We start from the raw sequence: 15472 nt of genomic DNA, 5'->3' as shown, positions 1-15472 counted from the left end.
CCAAATAAATTTTTTATCTATATCAAAAATCCAACAGCAGAGACATGACCAGTATTTGACATTGACCATTTTAAATAAATGGAGCAGGACTGTTTGCAGGAAGTGGTCAAAAAATGAAGATGGCAGCCATCTAAAACTCTGCTTGTTTTTTTATGTATGTCACACAACACACATAAAAATGGATAGAGCCTTGATTGCATCACTGTGGCAACCATGTCACTTTTTGACATGGTTTCTGTTTCCCTGTGTATACCCCTGAGGAAAGTTGGATTCATGTTATTCATTATAAAAAATAACTTCACTGGCCAGGTATGTTGTATAACAAAGAATAAATATCTATTGTCATTCTAGGATGTTCTACATGAGATATAACATTGCCTTGAAAACCTTCATTCTCCTGAAAGTGGAGTAGTGCTTTAACTGAGGAAACAGAAGTCAAGAGAAAGTGGTGCAAATTCCCAGCTACTTTGTATAATGAATAAAGTATGATATGCTAATAAATTGGCACCATCCTTGGTCTTATGTGGATATGTTTACAGGTTTCAAATATATTGCTTATTTATTCATTCAGTGTATTTGGCTGTTCATTCACCAGATAATGGTAGACAGCTGAGAAGGGTTACAAACTTCAAATACAAAAAAAAAAAAGATAAAATAATAAAATATACTTCACTGAGAGTTAGACACATAACTAACCACAAGTGGACTAGCATCTGATGGAAGAACAAGTCCTAGAACCCCTAAGAGGCTGTCAGGACCAAGAACCCCAATGCAATTGGCAATTGGTAACCACTGCAGCTCATACTATAGCCATGTTACATGGAATATCTGGAATGCACTCATATCTACTTGCACTGCTGAGTTTGTATGTTTGTAAGTGGTGGGGAGCTTTATTGGTTCATGCCCAATATAGAACTACTCTAGGGTTTTTTTTTCTTTAAAAGATTACATCAAATCTGTTTTTGATTTTCTTGCATTGTTCACCCAGTTTCTAAGTTGTATTCATTTGATGGCCCCTGGGAAAGTTTATCTTCTTACTGAAAATCAGAGCCCATTTACACAGATTAAGGGCTAAATGAGTGGGGGGGGGCATATACTCCCACAATACCTCTGTAGTGATTTTCAATGAATAAGATACAAAAAGAGCTTCCACTTTTCATTAGATAGGAAAAATTAAGAGGTGACTGTCAAAAACTGAACTTTTCCCCTACTCCGTTAAAAGGCCGTGCACAACTATGCCTAGACAGCAATTAAATACTACTTTAATATCATTCAACTTCTGACTCTTGGTTTGATCTTTTTCCATGATTCAGCCTTATGTTAAATTAATACATCCCAGCTCAGTGTGAATTTCCAGTCTCTCTTTCTCTGAGTATTGCGCATGCCCCAGAGAAAATGCTTTCTTAATAGAACATTTCCTTGAGTGATTGCCACAATGTCAGAATTGAGCTGTTTTGTGACAAGTGCTTCTTCTGCAAACTACTCACATAGATTATGAAGATTCTAAAGGAAAAGGAGAAAATGTGTTATGGGTTCAATGCAATGGTGGAATTCAAAACATTTTACTACTAGTTCTGTGGGTGTGGCTTGGTGGGCATGGCATGGCTTGGTGGGCGTAGCTTGGTGGGTGTGACAGGGAAAGGATACTGTAAAATCTCCATTCCCTCCCCACTCCTGGAGGAAGGTTACTGCAAAATCCCAATCCCTCCCCACACCCACTAACCTGCTTTCCAGCTCCGTTCTGCTGTGCAGGGCAACCAAAGAAGACCCAGCCGATCAGCTGGGACTCGGGAGGCAGAGAATAGATGGGGGCAGGGCCAGTCAAAAATGGTATTTGCCAGTTCTCCAAACTATTCAAAATTTCCACTACCAGTTCTCCAAAACTGGTCAGAACCTGCTGAATACCACCTCCGGTTCAATGAACTTGGTCCCTGTTCTCTTCCATTATAAGCAAAACTAGTATGATGGTTAGCAATTCTGTGATTAAGTCAGCTTTATGAGATAGGTTCTTCTCTTGCAGTGAATGAGCAGGCCCTATCTGCCAAGTCAAATGGATTTCTTTGCATTTCCCCATTTTCAAAAGAAGGGAAATATGGTACTTGTGAAGTAATTGTGAAAAGGAATGAAATCATACCTAATTTGTACAGGAAAAAATGGAGGAATTCATTTAAAACAGTAAATGCATTTTAAAAACTGTATCACATAGAATTGTTTAAGCTTCATTTAATATAAAATAAAGTTACCATCTTTATCATCACTTGAATTAAACAAGGAAGGAGGGAAAGAGGGAGAGAGAATATGAATGTACAGGGTTATAGAATTGTATAACAACCACATTAGAATCTGTCTATTGCAATGTCCAATTCACCATCAGATTTGCTAATCATTTGAACTTGAGTTGGTCCACAGTTCTACACATACATGTTTGGGATAAAAAGCTATTACTGTTGATAGATTCACACAGAAGTGTGATGCATTTATGACAGGAATCATAAAAGAGAGACACTTTGTACCAGTGGTGGGATTAAAAATTTTTTACTACCGGTTCCGTGGGCAAGGCTTGGTGGGCGTGGCAGGGGAAGGATACTGTAAAATCTCCAGTCAGAGGTGGTATTTGCCAGTTCTCTGGACTACTTAAAATTTCTGCTACTGGTTCTCCAGAACTGGTCAGGACCTACTGAATATCACCTCTGCTTTGTATGTATGAAAAATTATTTAAAGAAAACTACTTTATTCAATAAAATGCAAAATGCATACACTCACACATTCCACAAAAAATAAAATGTTAGCTTTCTTTGTCACCACTGTAAACACATTTACACCTAATCCTTTTCTGTTTGTCAGGTCTCACTTACAAGTAAAAAAAAATCCTGTAACACCTTTTCCAACTATAGGATCTGTTCCGATTGTCAAATCTTATTAAAAGGCATAACTTTGCATAAGCAGCAGTTCACTACACCAGATGTTTTGAGACATGCATTTGATGAAGTAAGTGCTGCTCACAAAAGCTTATACCTTCAAATAAATTGTTTTAGTCAGAAAAGGTGCTACCAGAATCCTGATTTTTTTTTATTACAAATAGACTAACATGATTCTCCTCTTCCAATACTGATTGCTTTGTAACTGTTTCCTTCAGAAACAGAATTTCAGAAAGGGGAAATCAGATATCATCATTTTTCTGAAATGAAAGTTATTAACAATCAATTCCAGTATCTCAGGGAGAGATTTGATTTAAGTTGATAACTTTACATCATAACCCTACCTATGTAGTTATTTTAGATCTCAAGTATTTGTTAACAGCAAAGTAAATATTTCATGCAAAGTGATTATAAGATGATATCTCAAAATATAACAAACCTCCTGGTGCTTCTCCTCTTCTCCTGTTTCTGGAATGATTGCTAAGAGAAAAAACATCAGATCTTATTCCTGGAAACCCTGATCTCTATTTCATTGAGCTATGGCAGCTTGGTGATGTACCAGGAAACCAGTAGCCTTCCAAATAATTGGTCTGTGGTCCCTCTTGTTTCTTACAACTGGCCATAGAGTTGAAGGCTAGTGAGAGTTGCAGTCCAAAAATGTGTACAGGTGGTCCCGACTTACAATACTTTATTTAGTGAACATTTGAAGTTACAACGGCACCGAAACAAGTGACTGATGACTGTTTTACAACCGTTATGACCATTGCAGTGTCCCCATGGTCATGCAATCAAAATTCAGATGTTTCAGAAATTCAGATTCATATTTATGAGAGTTGCAGAGTCATCTTTTGTGACTTTCTGACAAGAAAAATCCATGGGGAAGCCAGATTAACCAAACAATTGTGCTATTAACTTAACAACTACTGTGACCCACTTAACAACTATGGCAAGGAAGGTCATAAAATGAGGCAAATCACTTAACGGTCTCACTTAGCAACATAAACGTTGGCTCAGTTTTGATTGTAAATTGAGGACTACCTGTACAGAGCCACACATTGCCCTTGATCTTTTAAACTTCAGAAATATATTAGGCTTTTAGTTCATTTCTCAATAAAACATGATCTTGTACAGACATGGTACTTAATTGTAAAATGGCTAAATGCATCCATACCAGGATTCCACAAATACTTGCTTTGTGTTATGAATGACCATAAAAAGTAACTTTCAACAACCCATCCATAGTTGGGCAGGAACTATGGATGTTATCTGAACTCAGAATGCAAACTTTTTCTGTCCACTAAATCACAAACCATTAAATCACAAATTGCAATTTAAGGTTTAATAAAAGAAAGCTAGAAATAACATTGTCTTATTCAGATCATATACATAACAACTACCAGCAAACTGATAGTGCTTTTCTAAGCATAACCTCTAAATTGCTTGACCATAGAGTCTAGAGAAACACAAGTCCTTTTTTTTATTGACTCATATCAATTTCAGTGGTGGAATTGGCATTTTTGCTGTTGTGGGGAAAACCTGTTTTCCATTACTGATAGAATTCTTCAAGAAATGTAAGATGCAGAGGATGTAAAGATTTACTGTCTTCCCATATTCTTTCTCTCTCCACTCTCTGAACCTGCAAAAGCTGATGCTGTAATTAGGAGGTGTATGCAGGTGAGATACATAAATCTAAATAATCCAGTAATTTGGTTAAATGAAGTCAGCTGGTGGGTTCTCTAAATTAGATTTGATTTCAATCTTTTACAAACATTAATATTAGTGGTGACTTTAGAAAAATATTTGGCAAATAATATAATATACAGTGACTGAGAGAGAGAGATGAATCACTTCAGCCAAATGAGATCAAAAATTATTTATATATGAAATAATGCAAAAGTCATTGTAACAGTTTGCATGGATATATTTCAGAATATGATTCAATTTCTAATACAGATAATTTAATGAAGACTGTAAGAGCCAAAACATCAGAAACACAAATCCACGTCTCTTCTGTTTTTCTTTCCCTGTTTCTTTTTCTACTGAATGATAGTAAATCCTTCCCTTCTCATGGCCATCTCATTCTTGATCTTTGATAACTTTCCAACATTTGTTCTCATCATAAGCATTCATTGTAATTCATTTTTTTCTGCAGCCTTGTCACCTAATTCAGGCCACCTAAACTGAAATTATACATTCAGAAACTGTGGTGATTCTTTTACAACTGCCCTGTAAAAGGCAAAATGTAAGATTCACTAGGAATTCCCATTTAGTTTTATAATAAACATAGTCATTTATTAAACAGCAAACAACTACCTAGGGTGTAAACTTAATTCTAGAACTACATGCAATAGCAATGTTAGTCTGCAAATGTAATTATTCAAGGCAAAGAGACACAGGGAATGATTTTATCATATATTTCACAATTGTTTTACCTTCTGTTATATCCAGTTTTAAGCAGGGAAGTTAAAAATCTAATGTATCTAATGAAATAAATGAATATATTAATAACAAACCTATGAAATAAGAGATGGAGATTTTTATCCCTACTAGCAAGCAAATGATATGGATCTTTCCCATCACTTTATACTTTCAGATATAACTTCAGTTTGGTGTAATGTTTAAGGCACCAGGCTACAAATGGGGATATTGTGAGTTCTAATCCCACCTTAGGGTACAAAGTCAACTGGGTGACTTTGGGTCAGTCATTCACTGTCCATCCTAGGAAAGAGGCAATGGCAAATTTCATCAGAAAACATTGCCAAGAAAACTCCAGGCAATTGCCAGAAGTTAACATTTACTCAAAGGCACCTATACCCTCCCTCACCAAAAAAACCTTATTGTATATTGAAAGTCTTAGTCTTAACCCAAGCTAACATTCCCAACCTGCTTTTTGCTCTGTGATATATCCACATGCATTTATTTTACATGGGACAGGGTAGAAACACAAATGAGTTTATGAGTTTCTATGTATAACAATGTTGCTGATTCTATGTAAGTGAGCACTTTTGTACAGTTAACAAATGTTAAGTTTATTCCATTTGATTCCATCCATTTGCATGTTTTCAGTTCAGTAAGCAAGTTCTGTACTTTCTCTTTAGAAGCTAAAGTAGTGAGGGAAGCTACTGACATTGCTTTTGGGAAAGTTATTAATTGTGCTTTTGATTCAAAGCATTGAAATGTATCATTTGGTAATTTTCAAGACATGCCTTCAATATACAAATGGGATTTTGAATCCATGCTAGAATACCAATAGGAGAAACCCATTTATCTTACCTAAGCTGAGCATGATCCAGAACTCGTGAAATCTCTAAACAGTTCGCTGTTCCTTATTGAATATAAAGTTTGCACTAAAAGCCTATTATTATCCATTACAGTGATATTTATTAAGCATTATTCCAATTATTCCTATAACTGTTACTGTAACTAGGCACTGTTCCTGATACTATTACTACTATTACTAATAATACCAATAATACAATTTATATCTCAATGAGCTGCTAAAAATTGGGTATAAAATGATTACCAAATTTATCAAGAATATTTTGTCTGACTTTTTAAAAACCTATAGGCAAATATACTGTAAGTTAATATGAAACTACAGTTGGTGATCTTTACCTGCCATGTTTGTCCTCCAAAATAATATTCTCATAATACTGTTCTTCCTTAGGAGTAATAGAGGTACAGACCAAAAGTGACACTTTTTTGATTGCAGGAAGGATTAATAATTAATCTGATATCAGTCTCTTCCCAAAAATACATTGATTTCAAACAAAGATTACTTCATTCATTCATCCTTAGTTACATAATTACATGGATTCCAAAAAGGGCATAATGGCTTAGCAGTTAAAGAGCCACTGTCAGCTAGAAATCTGACAGCCTGGGTTTGAGACCAGAGCACACCTAGAGTCAAGCAAAATTGGACAGAGAAAACTTTTATCTTACATAGATTCCACCTTTCTCTGAAAAGCTGCTGACCAAACTCTTGGGTAACTTATATCCTCCCAACAACTATCAATGGACTAGACTGGACTGAGAGAACATGACCTGCCTACAATCACTAAGATTGGCTCAAAGACCTAATCTCTCCAATGTCAGCCCTACCAGGAGTATCCATAGGGTGTGATCAAAGGGTGAAGACTGTACAACTGACATAAAAATGGATGGAGGTTTGGGCACCCCATCAAAGCCATATCTTTTGTTTTTAAACATAGCCCTGAGTCCCACACTCTAATTTGTCTCTCCAGTGTGCCAACTTGTACAAAATTCCCTTTTGCTCCTCCAACAACTGCTCCCATTTATTTGATTGCTTCTTTTATTTCAGTATCTATGCCACCCTTTTCCCACAGAGCATCAATATAATTATCAGTTTTCTATACAATATAAAGGATCAATAACTGATTTAAAAAACCCTGAAATTATGAGTTGTGCAATTCAAAACATTTGCCAATTCAAATCTGAAAATAAGCATCTCTTTCTGATTTATTCAGCATTCATGTGAACGGCAAAATCATGTTTTAAAGCACCTCAAATTCTTTTTAATATCCAACATGTTAAAGCAACTTCATTTTTTCCCCATTACATAAAATTAACAAGGTAGAATGACCCCAATCTTGAAAACATTTTCTTAAAAATAAGATGTGTAATTCAACAGATGCATGTTCATAATTTACTGTCTGAGATGACTGTGAGCAGCTCATCTCACAGATAACTACGAATTCATATCACATTGTGCTTTTCAGTGAAATCAGTTTATACACCAAAGGTTGCCCTACACAGTGACTATGTGTAGAGAAATCAAGGACATTCATGGATATGTATTTCAATGGGCTTCATGTGAAATATAATATGCATTTGTGTTAGAGAGTTAGAGTTCCATTCACCAAGTGCTGCTTGCTTGTAAGACTTGCTGAAACAAAAGGGGGTGACTTTACAGGCCTCATTTCATACAATTATTACAAAAACAATTCATTCAGCAATTTGGGGGATAAAGGGGAACATAGGTAACTGTTTGCAGCCAATGACAATGGCATAAATAGCACAACCCGAATTTCCCAAACATTTCCACAATTAAAGTATTATATCTACAAATAATTATGATCAAACTGCACAAACGTAAAAAAAAAAAAGAATGCATTGCTTGATTAGCCATCTTTACAAGTATAAACAGCAGACACTTTTCTGTTAAATAAGCAAATAGGTCCATGTGAAATTATTAACAAAATCTGTCCTAAGGCATGTTCCCATCAATAATGATAAAATGCATTTAGTGCCAACTTTTCCCATTCCCTTTATTCAAAGCCTATATATTGATGGGGTTTTTTATATTTGTCTGATCCATTTCCCATCACTGTCTTTTAGATTCAGTACTCGATTCAGATTGCCTCAAAGCATTTAGAAAATATGGCATGCAACTGTCTCAAATATATCAATAATTATAGCTCTGTACGGTTAGGCAAGGTTAGGACTGCAAACTCCATTCTATTGAAAACAATGCTGTGATGATTTATGCATTGTTGGCCAGTCCATATGCATATCTGAGTTTCTGCCAAAAGGAAGATATATGACTCTGAGCAAAAGTGAATTTAAGAATGTGGATCAATATAAAGGCTAGTGAAACTTAAACATGGATTTAGATATGGTGATAGTTAATCTGAAGATGAAGGGAATATAATTATGGTACAACATATACTATAGAAGCAAAAGGAAGGAAAAAAAGGAAATAATTCATTTTCTACTTTTAAATAGTAAATAATTGGATCTCAAGTAATTGTGATTATTTCTATATAACTTTATGTAATTATAATAATTAGAATTGTGTATAATTATTCTGGAGATATTTGTAGCAGCTAAGAAGGAGAGATAAATCCTTTAATTTCTGTATTAATTTTAATTTACTGAAATTTGAAGTATTTTTCTCCAACATTTGCAATGACATTTGCCATTCAAAACAAATGTATTAGTGAAAATAAAAACTTACATGTATTGTCTATACATGTCGATTCATGCTGTATAGACCAAGAAAAGTCTATGCAGCATGTGTGTGTGTGTGTGTGTGTATTCATACACATACACTCACACACATATACACACACATTATTATATGTATATAACAATACACAGCTTGTATTTGATTAAAGAAAATTGTTTGCAAAAATGGTATATTTTTAGCAAAATAAAGCTTTGAAAAAGCAAATAAATACTTTATCTTGTGATGTAAACGTAAAAACAAAAACAGAAAAACTAAAGATGTCCTGGCACAGGAGAGTTCAATTTAATGAATGAAGGGGGAAAATGAATTAGGAAAAAAAATAAATTACAATTCTCCCATTTCAAATAATGATCACAGGATATGAATATGGGCCCTGTACTTAAAGTTCACCTTATGATAGTTCAGCTGCCTTAATTTCCAGCTTTTGCAGTTTAACATGTAAGGGGATTCTAAGCAATTTCATGTTTTTCCTTCCTTTATTTAGAAACCTCCACATTTATTAGTGGACCTTCGAAATCTGAGAGAGCTTTTAACAGCCTGCATGAGTAAACAAAAGGCAGTCTCCAACCCAATATTTGGAATCCCTTCCAAATATAATTACTGAAAATTGGTGGCATATTATACAGTGAGAAATACATAGAAATTGTAGCATAGGGCCTAAAATAGACTAACATTATCTGAAAAAAGGAAACACCACCCCACCTAAAACAATTAACACTATATCCCTGAAATGTTCGTATAATGAAAAATGATAAAGATGTTTTGTGTGCTTACACAGACACACAGACACACATGCATATACTTTGATAAACTGCATTTTCTGGATCATGCTATATTGCTACTTATCCATGTATATTTCCCTATTTTAGCACCATGACACTGTAAGGAAAAATAAACCCTACAAATATTTTAGATATAATCCAGGCCATGAATATAAAAAGAGGCAATAACGTAATGATTCTTATATTCTAGATAGATACACCAGTTTTGTCATCATATATCAGTGCAATGTTACTAACATATATGCATATATAAAAGAAAGTTAACTTTCTATTTTATAAAAATTATTATTTAAGCAATTTACCAAGGGCATTTGCACCTTTGCCATAATGAAGAAAAGCAAAAAAAAAAAAAAGTTACCTATATCTAAATAAAAATGGAAGGAAAATATAAAATCCGGTATTTCAAGTTGGGATCTTTAATCAAGCCTTTGACTAAATATAGAATTCAATGTTTGAACTTCAAGTATGACACTTGTCGTAGTAAGGGCAAATGGGTTTTGTTTTTTCACAGTTAGTGATCCATTCTGTTCCTTTGGTATGTGTAATTTTAAAATCCAGGTAATTAATTCAACTAGCTGAATTTTAAATCTCTACATCTTCCTCACCCGCATAGTGTGGAACTGTGATTTTTTTTTTTTTTTTTACAAATCTATTTCGTAAATTTTATGGGCCACAATTAGCTGTATGACAATTAAAGTTATATTGACCTCAGTATGTTCATTATTATTATTTTTATGTATCAAAAATGATGATAGAAAAAATAAACGCTAAGCATACACAGTATTTAGCTGCATAATGCCAAAAGAGGGCGTGATGTTAGGTACCCACAAGATGACGTTTGGGGTGATCAGTAATGGCAGTTTTGCAATCATGTGCTTGGAGAGTAGAAATCTCTCCCTTCCCTCCTTCCCCCTCACCCCAAATTTTGTAGAAATGCTTCCCATCATCCTTCTCTTTTGACAATAACATCCTGGGCATGTTTTCCATCAGTCATACAAATGGAGTGATACTAATCATGGCCCAAAGATTGTGCTCTTCAACAAATAACATTGGATGCTGGGGGGCAGGGAGAGAAGGGGAAGGGAGGGGAGGGCAGAAGTAATGGAGCGGTAAGGCCAGATTGCAGGTGTTGCCCCACTGTGTCTTTATCCCTCTTTTATAATTGTTGTTGTTGTTATTGTTGTTGTTGTTGTTATGAGCACTCGGGTTTGAATCTGGTCTAGAAAGTGCACAGAGAGTACTTTAACGGCTTTCTTGGTGGTTGTAGGAAAACAGTTGTTTAAGCAATGTGTCCTTCCCTAATTCAAATGGCAGCTGGCCAAGGTACACAGCAAAGCATTCTGGGTCTGCCAGTCTCACACATAAGCAGAGTCACTAGACTGAGTCCTACCAAAGTTAGGCACACTCATGCGTGGCAGGTCCTTGTTCCTGATTTCATATATTGATTTCCGTTTAGCTTGTGCTCCCCTCACAGCCATTTTGATCTTTCTCCAACCTAAGTGGTTCAGTTCAGCTAAGTTGAGCACCACACAAATGCCACTCACAGCAAACATGAAGACCAAGAAAACTGTCTTCTCAGTGGGCCTGGAGACATAGCACTCGACTTCCTTAATGCAGGGATATCTGTCACATTCATACATAGAAGGGACATTGAATCCATAGAGAAAATATTGTCCAACCAGGAACCCAATCTCCAGGGCATTTCTGAAGACCACCTGAATGATATAAAATCTAGAGATGCCTTCTTGGTGCCTCATTTTTGACTTTGAGGTTCTTATGGCTGGATTGGGAATTTCCTTCACTTCCAAGCAATCAGGTTCTGCTTCCTTGGTGGAGTTTTCAGTGTTCTGTAGCACCCCATTGACAATGGTGTTCTTGATTTTCTTACTGTCATCCCGCTTCATGGAATCCTGATCTCGATCCAAGGCGAGGAAAACAGTAGAATACCTCATTTCCCTCTGCTTTGCAGACTGATGAACTGAGTACGTTATAAAACAGAGACTAGGAGTGCAGACCATGATGATTTGAAATACCCAGTATCTAATGTGAGAAATAGGAAATGCTTGGTCATAACATGCCTGGTTGCAGCCTGGCTGCAAGGTGTTGCACACAAACATAGTCTGCTCATCGTCATACACAGTTTCACCTACAATCGCCACAATAAGAATCCTGAAGATCACCACCACGGTCAGCAGAATCCTATAAAACAAAGGTTGGGTGAATGCACATGTATAGGGTTGTATCGTATTTTTTAAAAAAACAACACAAAATTCATTGGTCACTGTCTACTTTGTCATATAGTGCCTAAGGACCAAGAAGGCCTTCGGCCCTCAGTCATAAAAGCTCAGTAAATGGCTCTGGGCTAGTTTGTTCCTCCCAGGGTATTTCACTGTTTCACAAGTAAAAAATGGAGAAGATAATATGAGCACTGCTTTCAGTTTCTGGAGGATAGGTTGAGTATACATCTAATAAACACATAAATAATATCTGAGGACCTAACCTTAACGCTATGAACATTGAAGCATTTATTATAGTTGCTTCTATTGTTTTATTTTGCTTTTTTAACTGTTCCTTTGGCCACTTTTTAATATTATTAATATGACATACACATTTATTAAAAATCATTCGTCCGTGCAAGTCCTACATTTTTTAGTTGAATGAATGTAAGTATTCTCTGGCTGTTTTCATTGCAGTTAAGTGGAACTGTCCAGTGCTGAATTTGTACGGCATTCACCCACATAGAACTTCATAGCTTTTGTTGAATGGTTTGATTTTATGAAACAATGCACTTCTCTAGGGACATTTACAGCAAGTAGGAAAAACTACTTCCTTGGTCTATGAAAGTACACAAAGCTTAATTCTACTAGCAAAGGACAAAGCCTATAACAATGGTCACTTGAGAAGCACTTTCTCCCTCCCGTTCCCCTTCCTGAGTCTCTGCTGCAGTACAACAGAAGTTGATCAATTAAAAAAGAAGGCAAAATAAAAACCAGCAGTACATCTCCCATTTTCCTACGGTATGCAATATATCGATCAACCATTACAAATCGTAACTGAGAAGAGAGGCAAATCAGAAGCAAGGAGGCTGCTTGCCCTTACTTTACCCTTGTTGCTATTATTACTGTTATTTGCACACTGCAATCACCAGCTAGATTAGAGATTACTCTTGGGACTTAAAAATACATAAATCTACCCAAGAATACATCCCCATCCATATTTATGTATTTTTTTAAATTAAATATTAATTCAAAAATCTTTGTTTATAAGCACATCAATGGGAAGCCGAAACTGAGAAGTAGATTGTATAGAACTTAAAAGTCTCCCGGAACTCTGCAATAAAATACAGAAATAAAGGCAAGTGAGAAGCGGGAGATGCCAGTCCTGTGCAGCAGCAAGCAAGTTTATTGAAGAAATCTTTGGGGACAAGGGAAGAGAGAAGAAGGGTCAATCAAGGTGTCCCGTTCAGGCTACAACCCTGCAGCTCCCTTCCTGGGGATGGGGAGGGAACCAACAACAATCCCTTAGAGACTTTTTCTTCCAAATTCCTGCCTTCGGAATTGGAGAAATGACAGCCAAGGAGAGAGCAGGCACTTCCGAGGTGAGTTTAGAGCCTCCGCCGCAGCTTTGCTGAAAATCAGCAGGTCAAGCGGGCAAAGGGAACTCCGGGACGGGACGGGAAGGGAAAGGGAGAGAGGACCGGAACCTAGCCGGCTGGGAGCCGGTGGATCGGGCTTACCTTCCTATCATAGTAGAGTGCTGCTGGACAGCGGCTTCGAGGAGTCTCTCTAGGATGGTCCATTCCCCCATCGCGGTTCATCCGGCGGCGGCGGTGGCGGCGGCGGCGGCAGCGGCAGCAGCAGTAGCAGCAGTGACCGCACCAGAGCGGCCGAGAAGCACCAGCCTGAACCGGGCCTCCTTGTCCTGCGAATCGAGGCCCCGACCCCCGGGGGGCGGGTTGCTTGGAAGGCAGGGCGGCGGCTCCGGGGAGCCAGCTCAGGCGGCGATCGCCTTCCGTGTCTCTCTGTCTGCCTCCCTGCTGCCTTTAAGTAGGCTCTGCTTGCGTCATGGCCAGGTTGGAGGGGAGCAGCTAAGCGGCGGCGCCACAAGCTGCAAGGGATCGCCGCCTCCCCCGCCGCCAGGCTGCCAAAGGTTCCGGCGCGAAGGGGCAACTCTTCGCCAGCGAGCCCCGTCGCCGTTGGGTGAGCGCGGCCTCGTCCCCCCTCTCCGCGGAGGTGCTACTTTGCGGAGAGGCCGCCCGGCATCCAGGCAGGTAAGGGCGAGATCGGAGGGCCCCCAACCCGTTGGCATCCTCGCGGCTGGCTCCATTTGCCTCGAGTCTTTGTTGCTGGGCCTTCGGCGGGATCTTGAGAAGAGAAGGGACCTTCTGTGCCCCGGGCTAGCCGGGTCTCGGTGAGAAAGAAGGAACCAGAGTGTCCGGCGTGCTGGAGACCAACAGTGGGGAGAATCGGGACACAGAATCAGATTACTTCTTCCGAACCCACGAAGCAACGCCTATTTGATCCGGTCTTCGTGCAGAAGGGTACAGTGGGGATGAATAGAGCAGGTTGTCAAAGCAGCTCCCGCTTTGAAGAGAAATTGCACTTGTTTGAGAAATGCCTTTGTGGTAGGTGAATCCTTTCCTAAGAAGGTACCCTTTCCCGATGCTTTATTTCTCTTCACCTGCACTCAGAGCTCCAAGGTAAAACAAGAAGACCTTAAGGTAGGATTAGTAGGGGGGAAAGGGCCAGTAAAAGCAATTGGACCGAGTTGCATATTTTAGCACTCTTGGCAAGTGCTGACTCTTCTGCACCACTGGGAGAAGGAGGGTTGGGCAGAAAAGATTATCAATTTCTTTCTGTGGTGTGTGTGTGTGTGTGTGTGTGGTGAGGGGGGTGCCTTCATCAAGTGGTGTTCTTATCAAAGGGACTTGTTCACGTGCCACACATTAGTGCCATACATTAAGTCACAGTCCTGCTGGGCTTGGGACTTTGCCATGGATTTTGCTACCAAGCTCCTGGAGGAAACTCCTGAGATACCACTGGGTTTGCAAGCATCCACAGAAGGGGTCAAAATGATGTCAGAATGGCAGCTGCATCTTCACACTTTTGGAGTCTTGTTTCCTTTTCATAAGCATTAGAATACCCAGCCAAGGGAGAAAACATGTATGGCTCCACCAACAGCGTGTGGCCAAGTAACTCTCCAAAACTGGGAACCAGCCCAGATGCCCCATGAAGTGGCTTGTAATGTCATCTTCTAAAAAATCCAAATTTCTAATACATTACAAAATTGCTGGAGCTGTATTTCTAGGGCAGCACATCTCCTCTGGATGTACATTTTAATTTTAATTTTTTTTTGCTAAAATTGTAACACATGGATTTTAAAACAGTTTTTGCAGATGTGTGTATTAGTACCAATAAGAGAGTTGTGGCAAGCTGTAATGTCTACTGTGTCAACACTCAGCGGCAAACCCAAGTGTGATGCTGAGAAATGTATGAACTCAACCAATGAGTCATTGCTCAATGTTCTGTTTCACAGTTCAAGCTGGCACTTTGCTCTGTCTTCCCTACTGAATGTACGTGTAGTTCTGACAGCACAAAAATGAAGCCATGGATGCAGCCACAGTAAGCACAAGGGAATCAGGCAAATCTGTCTTGGCTGCATGATATGTGGCATTTCAGTCTAATTCTTGACTTTGGATATTAAACATGACCTGGCATTGTAATTTCACGGCTCTGGGTTTTAATGCACACTAATTGTACAGCAACATGGATTACCATCAAAAT

The 15472-nt window shown here is 38.2% G+C and overlaps 1 protein-coding gene across 1 annotated transcript; it reads right to left on the bottom strand.

The window, feature by feature from the left end:
* Nucleotides 1-10485: 10485 nt before the first annotated feature.
* GJD2 (gap junction protein delta 2) lies at nucleotides 10486-13520 on the bottom strand. The gene is made up of 2 exons (XM_026705054.2): nucleotides 13426-13520; nucleotides 10486-11888 (listed from the first exon to the last, which is right to left on the bottom strand). The coding sequence occupies exons 1-2, from the start codon at nucleotides 13494-13496 to the stop codon at nucleotides 11045-11047; spliced, it is 915 nt and encodes a 304-aa protein (XP_026560839.1). The 5' UTR covers nucleotides 13497-13520; the 3' UTR covers nucleotides 10486-11044.
* Between the last annotated feature and the right edge of the window lie 1952 nt (nucleotides 13521-15472).

Source organism: Pseudonaja textilis, chromosome 1 (assembly GCF_049901715.1).
Source record: "Pseudonaja textilis isolate UNSWEBS1 chromosome 1, rPseTex1.2, whole genome shotgun sequence".
NCBI classification, from domain to species: domain Eukaryota; kingdom Metazoa; phylum Chordata; class Lepidosauria; order Squamata; family Elapidae; genus Pseudonaja; species Pseudonaja textilis.
Note: the sequence above shows the minus strand (reverse complement) of the source record. Positions and strands in the feature narration are given on the sequence as shown.